At 34.0% G+C, this 20,359-nt stretch overlaps 1 protein-coding gene and 2 long non-coding RNA genes across 3 annotated transcripts; 2 read left to right on the forward strand and 1 right to left on the reverse strand.

Annotated features, from left to right (window-relative positions):
- Positions 1-426: 426 nt before the first annotated feature.
- Positions 427-17,639, forward strand: LOC123663091 (aspartate aminotransferase, cytoplasmic). The gene is made up of 10 exons (XM_045597832.1): positions 427-693; positions 1,215-1,322; positions 8,032-8,105; positions 8,578-8,686; positions 9,195-9,412; positions 11,539-11,689; positions 12,480-12,645; positions 12,885-12,956; positions 13,549-13,764; positions 17,411-17,639. Exons 1-10 carry the CDS (start codon positions 582-584, stop codon positions 17,430-17,432), a joined length of 1,248 nt encoding a protein of 415 aa, XP_045453788.1. The 5' UTR covers positions 427-581; the 3' UTR covers positions 17,433-17,639.
- LOC123663105 lies at positions 13,905-16,593 on the forward strand. The gene is made up of 2 exons (XR_006744612.1): positions 13,905-14,595; positions 15,020-16,593. It is a non-coding gene; the product is annotated as an uncharacterized LOC123663105 (long non-coding RNA).
- A 1,532-nt stretch (positions 17,640-19,171) lies between the features above and the next one.
- Positions 19,172-19,924, reverse strand: LOC123663099. Its single transcript, XR_006744609.1, has 2 exons — positions 19,592-19,924; positions 19,172-19,397 (listed from the first exon to the last, which is right to left on the reverse strand). It is a non-coding gene; the product is annotated as an uncharacterized LOC123663099 (long non-coding RNA).
- Positions 19,925-20,359: the final 435 nt, after the last annotated feature.

A 20,359-nucleotide genomic window follows, 5' to 3' on the forward strand; every position in this document is an offset into this window, starting at 1 on the left:
AAGGACCGGGCGCAAGGCAGCCGTTACGCGTGTGCCATACGGCTGCTCCGCCAGGTCCTCCCCCCATCTCCGCATTAGTGCTTCTTGCCCCATCCGGAGATAAAATATTATAGTTTATAGTTCCCAATGCTTAAAATCTAAGCTTTTTAATACAACAGTCTGTCAAGTCTATTAGGATCCAAGCGGTTGGTTCCCTTATTACTTGCGATGTTGCCGGCAATTGAAAAAAGGCGCTCTCAAAGAACAAATGATCCCACAATACATCACGGTTATTTAATGAATATTATGATAACAGTTTTTTTGTTCTGAGTTTACCCTAAATTACACTGAATCGATTCTGTACAACATAAAGATTTAAAAATCGATTTATTTGGTCCGAGGAATCGATTAATCGATTTCAGGTCGCATGCCTGTGTGACAATTGTGACATTGTCGATACCTAAAGGTCATCGACTGAAGTTGCGGAATTTAATTTGCAAACATTCTTTTTAATTTATTCCTATCTTTTTCAATTATTTTGGCATTAGTGCGCGAGTAGTCTGTATCGAAGGTCGTGAACGTGTGTCAAATAAAAAATAAAAATGGGTTCTCGTTTCCAAGTCGTAGAACTAGGACCGCCAATTGAAGTGTTTCAATTAACCAAACTTTTTGCTGATGATACTTTTAAAAATAAAGTTAATCTCTCGGTAGGAGGTAAGTTATTATATTAGTTTTTATCCTGCGCTGTTTTTATAATGATCATATTATTAATAATAATTATTATGTAATAATGTAAACAAAACGAGCCGGTAAAAAAATTGCCGGTAAAATCGAGATTTATTCATAGTTGTGATAAGGGAAAAAATTAAAATTTAGTGTCCAAGAATTATTCATTTCTTAAATTTTGCTAAGAACATTTAAAGAATTAGTATCCAAACTAAATAATAGGTTTTTTTCTTTGTAATTCATAGAGATCAGAACTGGAAAAAGTACTTTCCTAATTAGACATTTCATTTTACTTCCTCTTACATGAAAAAAGAGGCCTATGCGCAGCAGTGCGATATTTACAAGCTGATTCAATCAATTACATCAATTCAGCCTGTAACATGCCACTGCTGATCAAAAGCCTCTTTCTTCATGTCGGAAAAGGATTACAGCTTAATTCACCACGCTGCTCCACTGCAGGTTGGTGAATATATTTAATTCACTAATCATTGTTTCTTTTCAATGATCAGCATACCGAGATGAGAACGGCAAACCATGGGTACTACCTGTTGTACGAAAGACTGAGAAGCAAATGGCTGCTGATGAAAGTCTGCTTCACGAATACCTGCCTGTATTAGGTAAGATTTATAAAATATTTGCAAGGGTAAGGAACACCTTTGGATCTTTAAAGAAGTGTAAAAGCAAAGTGAAATTAATAGGAAGTGGGATATTAAGTTGGGATAAATTATCAAGGAGGCAAAAAGAATTATTAATTGGACAAGAGAGGAAGATATGATCGAGAGTTCCATTATCTAATCCACATTCACAGAGAGAGGAATCTTTTATTCTAAGTTTATGTAGAAAAACAGGGGAACAGCAGTGATCTATACGAACTATACATAAAATCGATACAGTAGTTTTAGATAATTTTTTGAATTTACAGAACCTCAGAGAAATCAAAATTAGATGGCATTTTTTATCTAATTTACAACAAAAATGTAGCTGAAACCACAAATATACAGATTTTAAGACAAAATTTTTCACCGTATAACAAAAATACTGATTTGCACACTGAATTAACCATCTTACAACAGAATTTCCAAAATCATTTTCTAAAACTTTAGGTTCGGATAGGTTATTTTAATACCCGGGGTGAGGTGGCGAATGCTATCACGACCCCATCTTGCCCCACCCAGGCGGACGACTGCTCACACGTGGTGGTTTTTTATTCAGTAGGAGTCTGGCATAACCCTCTGGCCCCGCGCTGGGTATCCATGATGGATTTTCCCCACGTAAAAAAAAGGTTATTTTAATACAATAAGATTTTTTTATGTTGTAATAAGAAAGATTGATTTGTTAAAAAAACTGAGTTACCTTACTGTCCTTTCTGTTTTGTAATTTGTTAAAAAAAACTGAGTTACCTTACTGTTTAATAGGTGATGGATTTAAAAAAAAAATAGATTTAAATATTTTGTTGCACACACAGAATTATCAGTTTTACTTTTAGTAAACAGATAGTCATTCAGTAAAACAGTTTAGCTTTATAGATGAAACAGTTAAACAGTATGCAGTTGTCCTTGGTTCATACGCATTACTTCAAATACATAGTATGTGACGCAGGTACATAATTATGTACATACCATGAACTCCAATTAGAAACTACAATTGTCTTACTGCAGAATTTTCTATAAATAACTAACTAGAGAACAAAAAACTTGATAAACAAAAAAAAATTGAGGTTTTATTCAAGCGTTTTAAGGTCATCAGTTCTTTTATTTACATCAGCTGTGGTAGGGATCTTACATACATTGTTTTTTTTTCTATTTTTAGATTTAAAAAAAACATTAAAGTTTTTTTTTTTTGTATGGTTTATTTAAAAATTGTAGCTCTATGCAACCTTTTTAATTAGCAAAACAGGCACACTGCGTAATTATACTGTTATTAGTATCAATGTAGTTGATGTTATATAATTTGTGGCGTGTTTCACGTCAAATTTCCGTTAGGTAGTATTGTTTTGTAGTGAAATATTATGTTTCTTAGCTTGCAATCTTTAATAGTATTATTTTACTAATTAATTCTATTGTTTGATAAATCAAAGTCATTCAAAGTACTTGTCATCAAAGTTGCTGTATTTAAATTAAAAAAAAATCTTCACCCGCATACACATTGAGCAAGTATTTTGCGTTATTGCTTAAGATGTTTTGTGTCTGCGTGCGTGAATGTGTGCGTTCCACAGACGTTTAAATAGAAAAAAAAATTAAGCTGGATGAGGATATGAAATATGCTTACTAAATATACACCATATGTTTAAGTATTTCATAATAATTGTGTTTGCAGGCAAACAAAGAAAAACCGACTTCAATTATATCGACAAGTAATACAACGTAGGTAGATGAAAAAATAGTCAAGTAAATACTTATTATCAAAGATTACTCCAAAAGTTGTAATCAGATCTCGATGAAATTTAAATGGGGACACCCAGTAAAAAGTTATGCGGATTTTTGAGAGTTTCAAAAAAACGTTTTACGTTCAGTTGGTCGACCCAGATAGACTCTCTAACTGCTCGATCCTCCTCCATGCGTTTGACATGTCCGAGCCACCGCAGCCGATAGTATTGATTTGATTGGATTTATTTGATTTGATAACTCCTATGATGTTTGGCTCAGACACCAGGTCTACAATTTCAGTATTAGTCTTTATTCGACAGCTGCCGTCTTGCCTTTTAGTTGGTCCTAGGATCTTACGGTAAATTATCTTTTCCGTGACCAGAAGCCTATTCTCCTCTCTGAGCTTAATGTTCAAACCTCACAACCGTACATCAGGATTGGACGAATAATGGTTTTGTAGATTGTGTATTATGTCTTCCTACTTAGAAGCTTGGACACTAAGACCTTGTGCAGGGCTGCATTGCACATGGTCTTGGTGTCAACTATGTTTTTTATACGGATCTGTATTTCTTCGCCATGTGTATTCGGTCACAGTGCAGCCAAGATATTTAAATTTGGTCACTCCCTTGTACCTGGTATTTCCAACAAGGAGGTCTTGTCTTGCTTCGCGAATATTCCTATATCGCTTCATGTGGAAGTACTCGGTCTTGTCATGGTTGATCATGAGACCAAACTTTTGAGTCTGCTCTCCGGGTATCATAGCAGCTACAGCAACATCATTAATGCGTTCCCCCAACAAGCCCAAATCGTCTTATCACCATTCATGTCAAGCCCTAGATCGAGTGTCATCAATTCCCAATTACATGCTCTAAACCAAATTGAAGAGCATGGGTGACAGGCGTCACCCTGTTTTAGACCGGTAATAAGAGGAAATTTGTCGCTTAGCTCGCCGCCTACACTTACACACATCCTGCTCACTCAAGTAGCCGCCATCACTAGGTCCTCCTAGGCTTTTTTGAAATGTCAAAATACCTTAAGATGGCATACATGGAAATTCGATCCACGCTGTCATATACTTTCCTGAATTAAGTCCACGAATAATGAGCGAATGCTCTGAGTGTATACCTTACCCTAGTCCGTAATATAATATATTATGAAAATTTCTTATCATATTTGATCGAAACAGTTTCGAGCATATTCTGGCGTATAATCTACAAAACGGAATAAACTAGGATTAAATATTGTAATCGTAATTTTAAATCTTCAATATCACGTCACCAAAAACGTTTGGTGATAATTAACAATCTCCATCACATTATATGTAAATTTACATAGTTATCGTCACGGATATTGTGTCTTCAACTTCACTTCAACATTATTTTATATAGATAGATATATATATTTAATAAGTATTAAATACTTTTAATTTTTATTATTTTATGTTAACAAAACTATCATCTGTTTGCGACCCCAGCACGATTTGCAAAGCCATCCACTTGTCGCCGAGCGCTCAATATCCGTGGCGATACCTATACTCATACTTGCTAGTCGCTTGCAACTAATTTCAGCAATGGCTTCCACTTACAGTGATTTAGCACCTATTGGCTAATAGAGCATATCCTTTGGTCTTAAGATCAAAGTATCTTTCTTGAAAATGCTACAATAGAGCTATAAATTGTGAAAATAAACTAAACGTATATCATTTCGCATGTACAATATTAGTGTATACTAACAATTATAGTAGAATAGATATTTATGTGTAGGTAGGTCTACAATTCTTATCATAAATGTACTTACGTAAGCCGTTGCTTCATCGAGTCGATTCCCAATATTAGTGATAATAAACATTTTATCGGTTTGTATGATTATAGGTACAATACGTCGATAGAGACAAAAATATTAAAAAAAACCAGGCGCAATAAATAAACGATGGTATCGGTCACCAACCCGCCTGCCCAGCGTGGTGACTATGGGCAAAACACATGAGTTCACGTTATTTTTGGCGTCAACTTGTGGAGGCCTATGTCCAGCAGTGGACTGTATAGGCTGTAATGATGATCGCTCGCAATATCATGGATTACGACGTAAATCCTGTATCAGGGGCCTAAGAAGACATCCGCACAATACAAATAAATACTAACCCGACCAACACATATTTGGCCTATTGACTACATTTTGAGAGAACCCTATTCTGTGGCCTTTCAGCCCATCTTGGCTTTATCAGACTTAGACTAATGGCATATTGAATGTCAATATTTGAGGTTCTAAGCGATGTATTGAGATAAAACACACACCAACTTTTAAGTTAAATCTCCGGCATAACAACTGTGGAAATCTCATCAATGTACCCATTTGAAACTACACTAAATCATTACATAGTATAAAACAAAGTCGCTTCCCACTGTTTGTATGCTTAGATATTGATGCGGTATTTTTTACTAAATAGGGTGATTCCAGAGGAAGGTTAATATGTATAATACATGCATAACATAATAGAGGAACACTGATAGTTTTTGCAACCGTGCGAAGCCGGAGCGGGTCGCTAGTCTTATATAAAAAAGGCGAAAGAAGATAATAAAATAAGTAACCATCATATTAAACATAAAATAAATAACACAGCATCACATTTATATGACGAAACTTTATTTTCATATTATAATCTAATTTATTTGCGGTTAAGAATCTGATGCAACTATTATCTAAAAATAACGTAATAATATGATTTGATACGTCACGATCGGTCGAGTAAATTTATAACAAGCTATAATAATAATGTGTGTGACGAGTTACTGTCAAGCTCCGATAAACAACATTGTATGTTTACACTATTGTATGTTTACACTATTGTTATTTTACGAGCACGCACAAAATATAATTATTGAACAAATTATCACATAAGTATAAAACATTTGGTAATTCATCATCACATCAGCCTATCGCAGTCCACTACTGGATATGGGCCTCCACAAGTTCGAGCCAAAAATGGCGTGAACTCATGTGTTTTGCCCATAGTCACCACGTTGGGCAGGCGGGTTGGTGACCACAGGGCTGGCTTTATTGCACCGAAGACGCTGCTGCCCGTCTTCGGCCTGTGTATTTCAAAGTCAGTAGTCGGATGGTTATCCCGCCATCGGTCGACTTTTTAAGTTCCAAGATGGTAGTAGAACTGTGTTATCCCTTAGTCGCCTCTTACGACACCCACGGGAAGAGAGGGGGTGGCTGTATTCTTTAATGCCGTAATCACACAGCATTTGGTAATTCATATCTTGTAGTAATTAGTAATTGTATAAGGCAAGAGCGGGGCCTAATACTACAGGTATTAACATAATTAAAAAAGAGATACCCAACTTGAAGCCCGTTTGCACAGTTTACAGTGACTGCTTTCTTCTCCGAGCATTATGTTTATCGATTCTCATCCCAAGTCTGGGTGTAATACACGCATGTTCTTTTATTTATTACAGAAAATATATATTTATCTATTTAAAATCGGCTCTTACCTAAATCACAGGTACTAATTTTCCTATCTTAAAAACAGAAAACCGTGTTTGTATGCTAAAAGTAAAAATGTATATTATGTTAAAATATACGTATAATACTGTAAATATACTTCATGAATGCAATAAATTACATATCTAAAACTACCTGCCCCGGCAAATTTCGTTCCGCCATATTCCAATTTGGTGCAATCAAATTCATTTATATTTATGAAGAAGATTAGACATATTGTTAGTATCTTTAACAATCAACTCTGACCTGGTTATGAGCTACCTAGTCATGCTTATTTTCGTATATAATATTCCGCAAGTACATATGTATATCTATTATGCGAAAGCACAGCATTAATGCATTTTACGAATTTCCCGTCAAAATATGAATTATTTTATGTAGGTGGATTCTTGACAATGAACATTCCTAATTAAGAAGTTGCAGTTTTTACTGCTTGCATTTTTAATTGAAATATCATTAACGTGACTAATTATTATTAAATTGGAACTCTCAAGTATCGTCAGCTTAATAATGTAACAACTAGTTTTAAAAAATTATATGCTAATACTGTTATATGTATAAAATAACTATAGGTACTCGTAATGTCAATTTGTTTGTTTATTTTTTGTAATAAAACACTTGAAAAATTGTCTGGGTAATGGCGCATTCAAAAAAAAAAACAAAATCAAAAACGTTATTTACGCTACTATCTAACTATATTCAAATAGGCCCCATGAGTACTTTCGAATCGTCATTTTACAAATTAAAACTTTAATAATTGTGTTTGCTCGCAAACGAAAAAAAAACCGACTTCAATTACATCGACAAGTAATACAACGTAGATCGACGAAAAAATAGTCAAGCAACTACGCGTTATTAAAGATTACTCAAAAAGTAGTTATCAGATCTCGATAAAATTTATATGTGACCACATGATAAACATCAGCTTTCGATTAAATTAAAAATTATCAAAATCGGTACACCCAGTCAAAAGTTATTACGGATTTTCGAAAGTTTCCCTCGATTCCTCTGGGATCTCATCATCAGATCCTAGTTTCCTTATCACGGTACCAAACTAGGGATATCCCCTTTCGAACAAAAAAAGAATTATCAAAATCGGTATATCCAGTAGAAAGTTATGCGGTATAATACAACGTAGGTCGACGAAAAAAGCGTCAAGTAAAAACACATTATTAGATATAACTCGAAAAGTAGTTGTTAGATCTCAAATAAATTTAAATGGGACCAATTGGCACACACCACCTTTCGATTAAAACAAAATTTGTCGAAATCGGTCCACACGGGCAAAAGTTCTGATGTAACATACATTAAAAAAAAAAAAAAAAAAAAAAATACAGTCGAATTGAGAACCTCCTCCTTTTTTGGAAGTCGGTTAAAAATGATTATGGTATTTGTAAAAGTAAAGCTTTAAAATCCAAGTTACAGATAGTGAAGAATGTTTTTTTTTGTACAGGTTTGGATCAGTTTAGTAAGGCATCAGTCTCGATGCTCCTTGGAGAAGATAGTCCAGCGATCGCTGAAGGCCGGGCAAGTTCAATATTACTTCATTTTATTTTACTTTTTCTGTTAGAGAATTTGGTTAGGTTGTTCCACTGAGGAGCAAAAAATAATTTCTCCTTGTTTCTTGCGAGAAACTTCTTTAGCAGTAGGCTAATAGGCCTGCACTGTCTCTAAGATATACAAAACGTAACTGGCTATGAGAATAAGAGAGAAAGAAAATTGCTTGCTCGCACCTCTCTCTCTTGCACCCTTTGCCTCGCCCGATCACATTTTTCGTAACGCTCTCGTCACGCATTCACCAGCTTACTCCCCAAGTCAAAAGCGTAAAGTAGTCTCGTACGTAAAGTAGTTTTATTTCAAAAATAACGGTAATCATTTGTAAACTACAAACTGATGATGAACATCCGAAATGAATGAACTCAAATCGCGTGTCGGATACACACTTTTTTTAACTGAAGTTCTCTCCATAAAAGTTATATGACTGTTTGGTTGTCTTCAGGCTTTTGGCATACAGACATTATCAGGCACCGGTGGTCTTAGAGTTGGGGCAGAGCTGCTCAACAAGCACTTGAAATACACGACTTTCTACTACTCGAATCCAACTTGGGGTAAGTAATATGGAGTTGTACTGAGGGAATAATAGTTAATGATATTTTATTGGTTAAGAGAAATGATTGTTTCCAACATTTGCAGCCGATAAGTGCAATAAAAATTATAGAAAAACTATAAATATAAGTACATACATTCGTTATTTATTTATTTTTGCAATTTGATAATGAAAATATTTTTTTAAAGTAATAAAAATAAGTTGTGTATTTACCGATACGCCTTAATGAGTTTATTAACTTTGATAATTTTCTATTCGATAAATTTGCCAAAACAACAACTAACAAAAAAAAAATTAATGTATACATTCAATTGGTTGTTTTTATTATTATTATTTTTTTCTAATATAAATATAATAATAATTACCAAACTTAAATATCTAGTCTCTATTTAAAACTTATAACCTACTACAATCGAGTTTACTTTGAAATCTCGTAGTTGAATATTTGTGAAAGTGGACTGGACTAAATTCGAAAATAACCTTCTGAAGCATACTTTATATTTGTGTAGAAAACCATCACCTAGTATTCGTGAACTCCGGTTTCACACAACCGCGGCAATACCGCTACTGGAACTCTAAGACCAGAGAGTTGGACTTTTCTGGAATGATCGAGGACCTGAAAAACGCCCCAGAGAACTCCGTGATAATATTACACGCGTGTGCCCACAACCCTACCGGCATCGACCCTACCCACGAGCAGTGGGAGAAGATAGCTGATGTTATGGAGGTCAGTTTACGAATATTTTTTTTATTTCCTAGTTGAACCGACAGATTTTTTCGATTTTCTAATTCTGCTCCTAAACTCCTAAATTTGAGAATGTCTGGACGAATTTGGCTTAAAGTGGCAACCAGTTTTTGTGTTCAATGTATGCGCCTAGCGATCGGCGGTTTGAAGGTTCGATTCCCGCTCGGAATGTATATTTATACAAATAAATCATACTAAACTTTTGACCGTATATACAATATATTTTTTTATGTATGTTCGAGGATAACTTCGTTCGTTTTTAAACCGATTTTGATAATTGTTTTTTTGTCGGAAAGGAGATATCCCAAGATACCATGATAAGGAAACCAGGAACTGATGATGGAATCCCAGAGAAATCGAGGGGAACCCTCGAAAATCGTAGTGATGACTAGTGCGTTTGTTAATTTTTTCGTCTACTTACGTGGTTTTACTTGTCGATGTAATTTAAGTCGGTTTTTTTCGTTTGCGATCAAACACAATTATACCCATATTCATTTCATATTCTCTACAAGAAAGAATTGTCGGTAGAAATCGTCTTCGATTATTCAACGTGTTTACAATTTTGAGCTATAGTTTTTTGTCAAAATTTTGTAGTGGGTCAATTTCAAGTTTTTTTTTGTTGTTGATATGCTATACTTTAGATATATCGATTTCAAAAATAATAAGCAAAAATGTGAATAAAAGCAAATCGAGTGTGGTTTAAACCACATGACTGAAGTAAAACTTCTTTAATTGCCCCTACAGTAACATACTATCTCTCTTTCTATCTTCACTAACTTATATCTCCCTCTCAACTTCCGTTAGCCTCGCCCGATGATACATTTCGTAACTCTCTCGTCACGCATTCACCAGCTTACTCCCTAAATCAAGAGTCCGTAAAGAAGTTTTACTTCAAAAAATTAAATTTCATGCAGTCGTTCGTAATTGATACGCGTCATTGAAACGCCATCAAATATTTATGTAATATTATTTATTTTGCGATTCCAAAATAAGATTCACAAAAATAAACACTAGGATTCTTGCCAATTACAAAACGCACGGTCTTGAATGTGTTATGCAATTCTGAAACTATTTTAAAGCTTTGTAAACGTTTGAAAACAAACAATATGTTTTTGTCTTATTAATTTTTATAATAACCTTAGAAATTAGGTTCTCAGAAATTCCTTAGGTTGTGAACTTCTGCATGATTGTATTGGTACAATGTATGATTGTCATCATCATCATCATCATTCCAGCCTATTGCAGTCCACTGCTGGACATAGGCCTCCACAAGTTCGCGCCAAAAATGCGTGAACTCATGTGTGTTGCCCATAGTCACCACGCTGGGCAGGCGGGTTGGTGACCGCAGGGCTGGCTTTTTCGCACCTAAGACGCTGCTGCCCGTCTTCGGCCTGTTGTTTCAAAGCCAGCGGTTAGATGGTTATCCCGCCATCAGTCGGCTTCTTAAGTTCCAAGGTGGTAGTGGAACTTTGTTATCCCTTAGTCGCCTCTTACGACACCCACGGGAAGAAAGGGGGTGGCTTGTATGTATGATTGTAATTTAGGTTAATTAATTCTATATTAATAACAATTGTTAAAACACACCAAAAAAGTGTTTGTGAGCAATTCACACGCGGCAGAAGTAAAACTTCTGAAAACTAGCCTACAAGACTTTTTTTTTCACAGAGAATATAAAATAATATAAAATGGATTCTATCTCGTTATCTCGTTTCCTCGTATACAAACTCTGGAAAGGCCGGTCTAGGATAGTATCCCAACCTTTACAGTTGTTACACAGTTAAATTAACATTGCTTTCACGTTTGTATTGAGTTCCTGCGGCGGGTCGGCAACATACTTTCGGTACTTCTGGCGTTGCAGACGGTACTGCTAAAAATTCACTTATTCGCTTATTAGGTTTTGGTTTGCAACTTGACTCTAAGAATTGTTAAGTTCAGTACCTAGATAAAACATTTTTTTAGGAAAACAAATTTAGATCAGTATTTTTTCATATTTATGTCCAAAGTCGTGTTAGATTAATCTTCGTATTTTTTCTCAACAGGGCGAGAAAACTTCTCCAATGTGTATTATGCTTATTTTACTTTATTTAAAGTGAAAAATATTGTTGCAGGAGCGTAAATTGTTCCCATTCTTCGACAGCGCGTACCAAGGTTTTGCTTCAGGAGACTTAGATCGCGATGCGTGGGCCGTGCGCTACTTCGTTAAACGAGGCTTTGAACTCGTCTGTGCACAGTCATATGCCAAGAACTTTGGATTATACAGTAAGTTGTGCGATAAGAATTGTGAATGGACGGATGTTCGTCACCATTATATATATTTATAGCTATTATGGTTTATTAACATTATTCTCTCATGCGGTGTTCAACAGTGTTCAATAAATAAAAAAAATAAATTCCTTGTTTTAATATTGATTCAGTTCAGTCAGCCAGTAACTCGCTATCTGCTCTCTATGGTAACAACCGTAGCAAGTTCCAACCCTTCCACTGAGATAGAGGCCTTTGCCAACAATGAGAAGTTATGGGCTGTCATGTGATGAGTAGACAAAGTTTCGATGTGTAAAGAGACGAGTCATTAGTACTTTTGAGATCTGTTTGAATCAAATAAATTTTGCTTTTGATATCAATCATACTATTTACTGATTCCATAGTCAAAATGCGTAAACACTTGATGGGACATTGTCGTTTTCCTAATGATTGTCTATTTATTGTTTACCAGTGTACAAACTCCAACTTAAGTTAGGTTTTAATAGATGACGTTATTGGTATTTTTAGTCGCGCTTACATTATTATAGCTTAAAGTTAATGCTAGTTCTAAGATTTATTAATAGATGGCGATGTCTGTCTTTTACATTGCGCTTACATTATGCCATATGTAACAAGTCTTATTAAATTTGGTGGAATGTAAAATTTGTATACCCTTAAATTATACCGTTGGTGCACAATTTTTTTTATTACAACCCTTGTTGCATCCCTCGTTTTGACCTGTCAAAACCGGGTGTTATACAACCGGTAAATAGACAAATAGATGAAACATACACCCCCCCCCCCACAGACGAGCGCGTGGGCAACCTGACGCTGGTGACGTCGGACGCGAGGCTCGAGCCCGCGCTCCGCTCCCAGCTGACGTGGATCGTGCGCGGCTCGTACTCGAACCCGCCGGCGCACGGCGCGCGCGTCGTCGCCGGCGTGCTGCAGGACTCCAAGCTCTTCGACGAGTGGTGAGTGTGCGTGTGCGTTTGCGTGTGCTTGTGCGTGTGCAGGTGCGTGTGCGTGTGCAGGTGCATGTGCGTGTGCAGGTGCGTGTGCGTGTGCTTGTGCGTATGCATGTGCGTGTGCGTGTGCGTTTGCGTGTTCATGTTCAAAAATGTAAATATCATATATCGAATAGTGTTGAAATGCTTTTGATATTTGGATTTCGTTTTTTTTTTTACACGATTTTTTTATTTTATTTTTACAGGAGAGATCACATCAAGCTAATGTCATCCAGAGTTATCCAGATGAGAGAAGCGCTAAGAGCTGAACTTATCAAGTAAGATAAATAAATTATATTAAATTAATTTTATCTAACCAATTTTTATTTAATTTTTTACTTAAATTCACTAAAACAAACAATTAACTGAAGAAATCTGGGCATTGTTGGCCTTTAATTGCTTCAAAACTGGTCTTGCTAAAGGTCTCTTCCTCTGTTTGGAAGAACGATTGAAGCATAAACTGCCTCAATATTAAATATCAGTTTAGATAATTTCTACAAAAACGTATGATCGCTATTCAGATATTTATGATAAGATGCGATATCTTTTCTTACCTGTGGCGGACTTTCATGCTCTCCGAGATATGATGGGGAGTACAATATAAAACAAAGATTTTGAAGTATCAAAAAATATGCTATACGTATATTTGTGTTATGGCATGGTATACCTTTGACAAATTTCGGTCCCTAACGTACAACGCTACGTAATTACTAATATTTCTCAAAACTGTTTTTAATTTAGTGACACATTATTTTTTTGTGTCATAAAAATGTATATCTTATAAAGTTAATCAAGCGATATTACAAGTGACATCATAACCATATTATGGTCAAGGTTACTTCTCGTACCTAACATCATTGTACTTTTCAGGCTGGGCACACCGGGCACTTGGGACCACATCGTGAAGCAAATCGGTCTGTTCTCATACACGGGTCTGACACCGCGTCAATGCGAGCACCTCATACAAGCTCATCACATCTACCTACTCCGTTCGGGAAGGATAAACATTTGCGGTCTTAACCCCGGCAACGTGGCTTACGTAGCCAATGCCATTCATGATGCGATTACAAAATTCCCGGAGAACGAGTGAGGCTAAATTTTTTTTAAATTTTTATACGTGTTGGCGAATTTGACTTTCTTTTTTCGATCATATTATTTAACAATATTTTTTTGTCATATATTTATAAAAAAAAATTTTATATGGTACCACTGAATAAATTATTTTAACATCGAAAAATTTCAAATATGACATTAGAATAGAAATTGTTTTATGAGATTGTTATTATAATTATTTTGTATTTGCTTTACAAACGAAATTGATATTTGAAAGCTTTTATTTCACATTGTAATAGGTACTGCATTTATTTTAACTCATTCCTTAAGCAGCTATGAAATAAATAAATAAGTTGGTTAACATGAGAACAGACGACCGTGTGTGTATGTTATGACTTATAAGATATAAAAATGCGATATGCATTTAAAATTAAAATCAATTTCGCCTACACGTATCACTACAAAAAAAACGTTTAGAACTCAGAGTGTAAGTTTGCGTAACTTTAGTAGCCTTGATGTCGTTTTTAAACTTTATATTTAAAAAAAATAAACTAATAATAAAACGCAAGTGCAATAGTCGTACGTAAACTTACATTTCGGTTTTAGTATAAATCTTTGAAAATATAGCACATTATATACAGTTCGTATAAAATATTATGTCTATTAAAACAAAGTAATAAAGGTCTTTTATTATAAAACTTTAGAAAAATTTACTCCGGTTCCTATAACATAGTTTTATGTACTTTCTTAAGGGGGTGATACACGTACGAACTTAAAGATCGCGGATTTTAAGATAGCGAACTTAATCGGCTCGACGTTCACCGACACCGACACACGTGAAGCTTACTCACTCTATATTGCGATGTCATCGACAGAAGAAGCTTGTGTGTTATTTAGAAATTCTATCGTACTAAATTTTAAAAACCAAAAAAGACGAAGTTCTGAAATAATTCATTTTGAGTAATTTCTCAAACAAAAGTAATAAAAATTACAAATACCTACACTACAAGCGTTAGACGAGCAACTAGCGTAAAATAATTGTGATTTAAAAAAAAACTGATTTCAATTACATCGACAAGTAACATATCGTAGGTAGACGAAAAAACAGTCAAGTAAATACGCATTATTAGATATAACCCAAAAACTACTTATTAGATCGCAATCAAATTTAAATGGGACCACACGACACACTATCTTTTGATTGAAATAAAAATCATGAAAATCGGTCCACCCAGTCAAAAGTTCTAAGGTTCTGAATCGAATTGAGAACCTCCTCCTTTTTTGAAAGTCGGTTAAAATTGGTGGCTCGCGGCTCGCCTTGCTGCCACACGCACGATCGCAGGCGGGTTACGAGCAAAGTTTCAAACTTGTCGGATCGCCAACGAACTTACTCGGCGGTTATAAAGTACGCGTACTTGGGGTGACACACTAGCGAAAAAGGTCGTGGAGCCACAAGTTCGCGAACTTACTCGCACGTCTATCACCCCCTTTAGAATCGTAAAATCTATAGAAATATTTTAGAACTGAAAAAATGTTTAATATAGAAATTGACCACTATTTAATATTTTTAAGGTAAGTTAGTCTCCATTTTCAGACAACACCAATTGTATCAATTCTTACTAAATACTTCTAAGAAAAAATAATATATACACTATTACTGATTTTCAAATATACCTAATATTATTTTACTCAAATGGTGTCAATGCCATTGCTGAACAAAAGTGTGTTCATAAGAAACAATATTGGTATGGGGCGATAAACGATATGGGGCCTTATTGGTCTTTTTTGTATAAAATTAATCATTTTTCAACTACTTTGATGTGTTTTTTTATTGACCCTTATCGTTAAAACATCACATGATACAAAATTTGATAATAAAATAGGTAAATAAAAAAAAAAAATAGGATTTTTTTGTAATATCATTGTGGTGTACAATAAAGTATAAGAATAAAAAAATAAAATTAAATAAATAAATATATCCGAAAAATATTAGGTCTACATTGTAAGTATGATAATACTCAATACTCATCATTTATGAAAAGAAATGTAACTTAAAAACAAAATTAATGTATTATCATCACCAATAATGTCGTGGACAAAATATCGCTATAACGGTCAATGATAAGACACTATTACAGCTAAGTATTAAAAGAGCTTTCAGATGTCACAAAACTTTTATCTAACAGAATAGTAGACCTACAGATATACCATTTAAACTCAAAGTTATTTAAAATTTATTAATATTTTTAATTTGTAAGAATATTTATTAAACACAAATGAATAAAGTTCTCTGTTTAATATCAAAAATCAGAATAATCTAAATTATTATTAAACAAGTTGGCTGTAAACAAGAGGCGTTTAATTAAACCACACACCTTTATACTACAGACAAAAAATCAGTCAAATACAATCTACTGCTTCTAGTAGTTCTTCTTCAACTTGTAAATTGATTGCTGTCCAAACTATTGTAATAATTTGACTTAATTTTTTGTACCTGCATACTTAATGGTATGCTGTATAATGTAATGTCTTTCGCTTGTATCCATGTGTGCAATTATTATGAGTATGTGGATCTTTATTATAGTATTTAAAAAAAATATATATTAATCGTATAAATTTATAAAAAAAAGAAAATGCTACGAATGTGACACATAGAGAATAATATAACATTAGGGAATGTATGTATAGGTCGGAAATAAGATTTTTCTGATATTTTTTGATATTAAATTAATATGATACATATGGATGATATATTTTTAGTTCTAACAAATAGACTGGTGCATAGTTCCATAGATAAAATTAACTCGTACGATTTAGGTTCGCACAAATAAATATTGTTTTAAAATAAAATGCCTTACTCAATTTTGTATTTATTTTATTCTAGATTGTATAAGCGATGTTGCTAATATTAAATTTCAGTTACAAAATATTGTTTTATTTGATACATTTTTTTCTTTTTGTACTTTGTAGTTTTTTGTACTACATGCAATTAAAAACTATACCTGTGACTACAAAAACACAACTGAAATTACTAAGTAAAAAACCTCATTACAAGGTTAATTTTGTTTACTTATTCATAAAAACAAAAGCGTAATAATAATTTAAGGAAATACTTACATAATTATATATTTTGTAAAATTAAACGCCATTGCGATTTAGCTAATGACAGTCATGTGTGACACCGTTGTAACTTTGTAACTTTCGGTATAAAACAATGTTACTCCGATTCAGCAATGACTATAATTATACTTATGTATGTAACGAATGTTGAGTATGTTTGGTGGCATGAAGTGAGACGTAGGTCAAGGTAATACTGTACAGTGATTGGCTAACTTTGTGATACGCCAAAGTGCCATTCTTGCGTCTTTCGTGATTAGTTTTCCTACACGTGATTTATGATTAAGACTACAAGACAAGTATAATATAGATTTTATATATTCTAATCTATTTTATCTTATAATATAGGTTAGTACATATGTAGCTAGCTATTATTCTATGCTATATACCTGATGTATTTTAAAACTTGGTTTGTTAGTTATTTAGTTGCCAGGTACATTTTTTTTTAAATTATAATAATACTTTTTTTTTGTTTAATAGTACTATATTGCAGTAAGTAGTGTACTAGGTATGAGTTGTAAATACAAAAGCCAGGAGTAAAATTGAGTATTTTTGTTTGCAGTGATTCTCGGGCAAAATTATAAGGAAGCGACTGGACTGTGGCAACACAGGCTGGTATGTCGAATGGAATATTTCGTGACGGTTATAACTTATTCTATTAGAGAAAAACAATTTTAAAAAGTTGAGAGTTTATTTTATATAAATTTTGCATTTATTAGTTATTTATGTTGTGTGAATACGATGTATATTTTGCAATTAAATAAAAGAAAATTTGTTTTGAAAATTTAAAACATAATTTTTATTTTAATACTAGCTGTTCTTGTGTCTTCGTCCGCGTGGAATTAAAAAAAAATATTTTTCAGTTTGTAGTTATAAAATAAATAAATTTCTAAAATAAAAGTAGCCTAAGTTACTCCTCATTACATCAGCTATCTGCCAAATGAAAATCCCTTCAAAATTGGTCCAGCCGTTTCAGAAAATAGCCGGAACAAACAAACAGACAGACGAAAATTGTAAAAAATGCTATTTGGCTATATGCACTGTGTATACATACGTCCATATGCATTTAGTGAAAAGCTATTATTTTAATATTACAAACAAACACTCCAATTTATTTGTATAGATATCATCCATTTTATAATCATATACATATAAAATATAGTAATGTTTATATTCTACTATAAACTAATCTAATAATCTACGATGTTCATCAATTTTTCAAAGTTCTTCTCACTCATACATAGTAAAAACGAGTGCGACAATGTACGGATAAAAATAATAATGCAATACGAGCAGATCGACAGTTATTATTATTCTTATTCCTTTTTATTGCTTCCAAAGAAAAAAAAGGTATAGTTCGCTTTGCATATGCACTTACAGTTGCATATGCGTAGCATAATGTTTTTGTTTAGTTGACTAGATAGTCGAGTATCATAATAGGTATGAAACTCCGTTAAAAAAAAAGAGCTGCGTATAACATTATAGAGAAGAATGGGAAAAGTATGAGATGGAGTTTAAATATTGGCTAAACCTGTGCCAGCTGACTCAACTAAAAGCTCTTTGTTGTTACTGTTACACTGAAATGTATCAAAATTAAACGATTAGAGGAAGCATTTGGAAACGAACAAACATAAACGAAATCCGATTTAGTATCAAAAATAAAAAGTAACGTTTCCTTCTGCAAAATATATATGCAAGGATTGTGCAAGAGCTAAGTGTATTTTAGCTATGTATACCTATTACAGAACACTATTCCGTTTGACACATAGACCACTTGACAAATGTGGGGCAAAAATGTTTCAAGGATTTGAAATCGACGTGTGATATGAAACTCCATCTATAGAACCAAATGCACCCGTGTAATAAATGATATTCTTGCACCTCATTTCAAAAAGGGTTTACTAGACGACATAGGGGATCAAATATATAGTTTACTGTTGGCTGAATCGACGTATGTGAGCATAATAAAATATCTTGGAATTGTCGTAAGATTTTTTAGTACAAAAGAAAGCCAAATTGTGTCTGCGTTTTTAACTTTACAATCACTGGAAAGTTCGGATGCCCTCAGTATCAACCACGGACGTAATATACTAACATATTACGTCCATGGTTGATACTTATTCTTATTCTTGAAATGGCTCCTTTGCGGATTTGCCAATATCAGGGTATTTAAACTTTGCTTTATTTGGAGTTATAGTGGGAGTACTAGTTCGTTTCCAATTCCCGCACAAGTTTGCCTGAAAGAAAAATTAACTTGCCTAAGTGGTTGATACGTGGGGCACACTAAAAGTTTCCGCAATGAATAAGAAAAAAAAAAATACTATTAAAAATCAAAAATGAATTTATTGTTTCTCAAAGTATTAATGCACTTTTTCATACGATTAAACCAATTTTAAAAACATTTGTGCCACTCCTCCGTGGAGACCTCATAAACTTGTTTTTCATACTCTTCGACGGCCTCTTCTGGTGATGGAAATCGTTGACCGCGTAATTAGTTCTTAATTTTTGGGAATAAGAAAAGATGTTTCAAATTACATTTACAGAAATTTCTGAAAAAAATTAGCATAATCACCTGAGTAATTTCTTTTTGAAATGAGTTTCAAGAATATCGTTTATTACATGGGTATATTTGGTTCTATGCAGTTTCATATCACACGCCGATTTCAAATCCTTGAAACATTTTTACACACATCTGTCAAGTGGCCAATGTGGCGAATGGAACTGTGTTCTGTAATATACACACCTAATATACACTCAGCTCTTGCACAATCATTGCATATATAATTTGTTGAAGGAAATAGCCTAGTTTCAGTCTATAACATCTCACTGCTGGGCATAGGCCTTTTGCTCATATAGCAGAAGGATCAGAACTTAATCCACCACGCAGCTCCAATGCGGGATGGTGCAATATAATATATATAACAGCCTAAGCTCCAGTCACGTTGGGAAGACCCACAAGGACAGACAAACAGATCGAAATAAATACAAATATCGACTCCAAGCGGGAATCGAAACCGCGACCGTCGGGGTTTTTAGGCGCCACCGACACAGCACATGCATTATTACACCAGAGCAGTCTTAAGCACACACTCTATTTTTTTTGCAATAGCACCAAGCTTATGAAGAGAAGCTATTTATTTCCGCATTTGGATCATTATACAATGTTGTCACACATGGATTCATGTTCATATGGATTTTGGTTCCAGATATCTGTTGGAATTATATCGTATTTTATCCCCATCTAGAGAAGTTTCCTCTCGGCATAATTCTCTACAAATCTGGATAGTTTTATCAATATTTATATTTGACTCGAATTCTTGCCTCCTTTGCAAGATTATGTTCTCATTGTCATCATAGATGGAAATAAATTTCATCTCCGCTAATATTTCTACTTCTTCACTTCGAAATGGTAAATGTAGAGTCACCATTTCACGCTTATATTGCTGGAAATCACTAGGCACGTCGTAATTTCGATACCGAATTATCCTTGGTTCAATCCGCTCAATATACT

Source organism: Melitaea cinxia, chromosome 2, assembly GCF_905220565.1.
Source record: "Melitaea cinxia chromosome 2, ilMelCinx1.1, whole genome shotgun sequence".
In the NCBI taxonomy this organism is placed as follows: Eukaryota; Metazoa; Arthropoda; class Insecta; order Lepidoptera; family Nymphalidae; genus Melitaea; species Melitaea cinxia.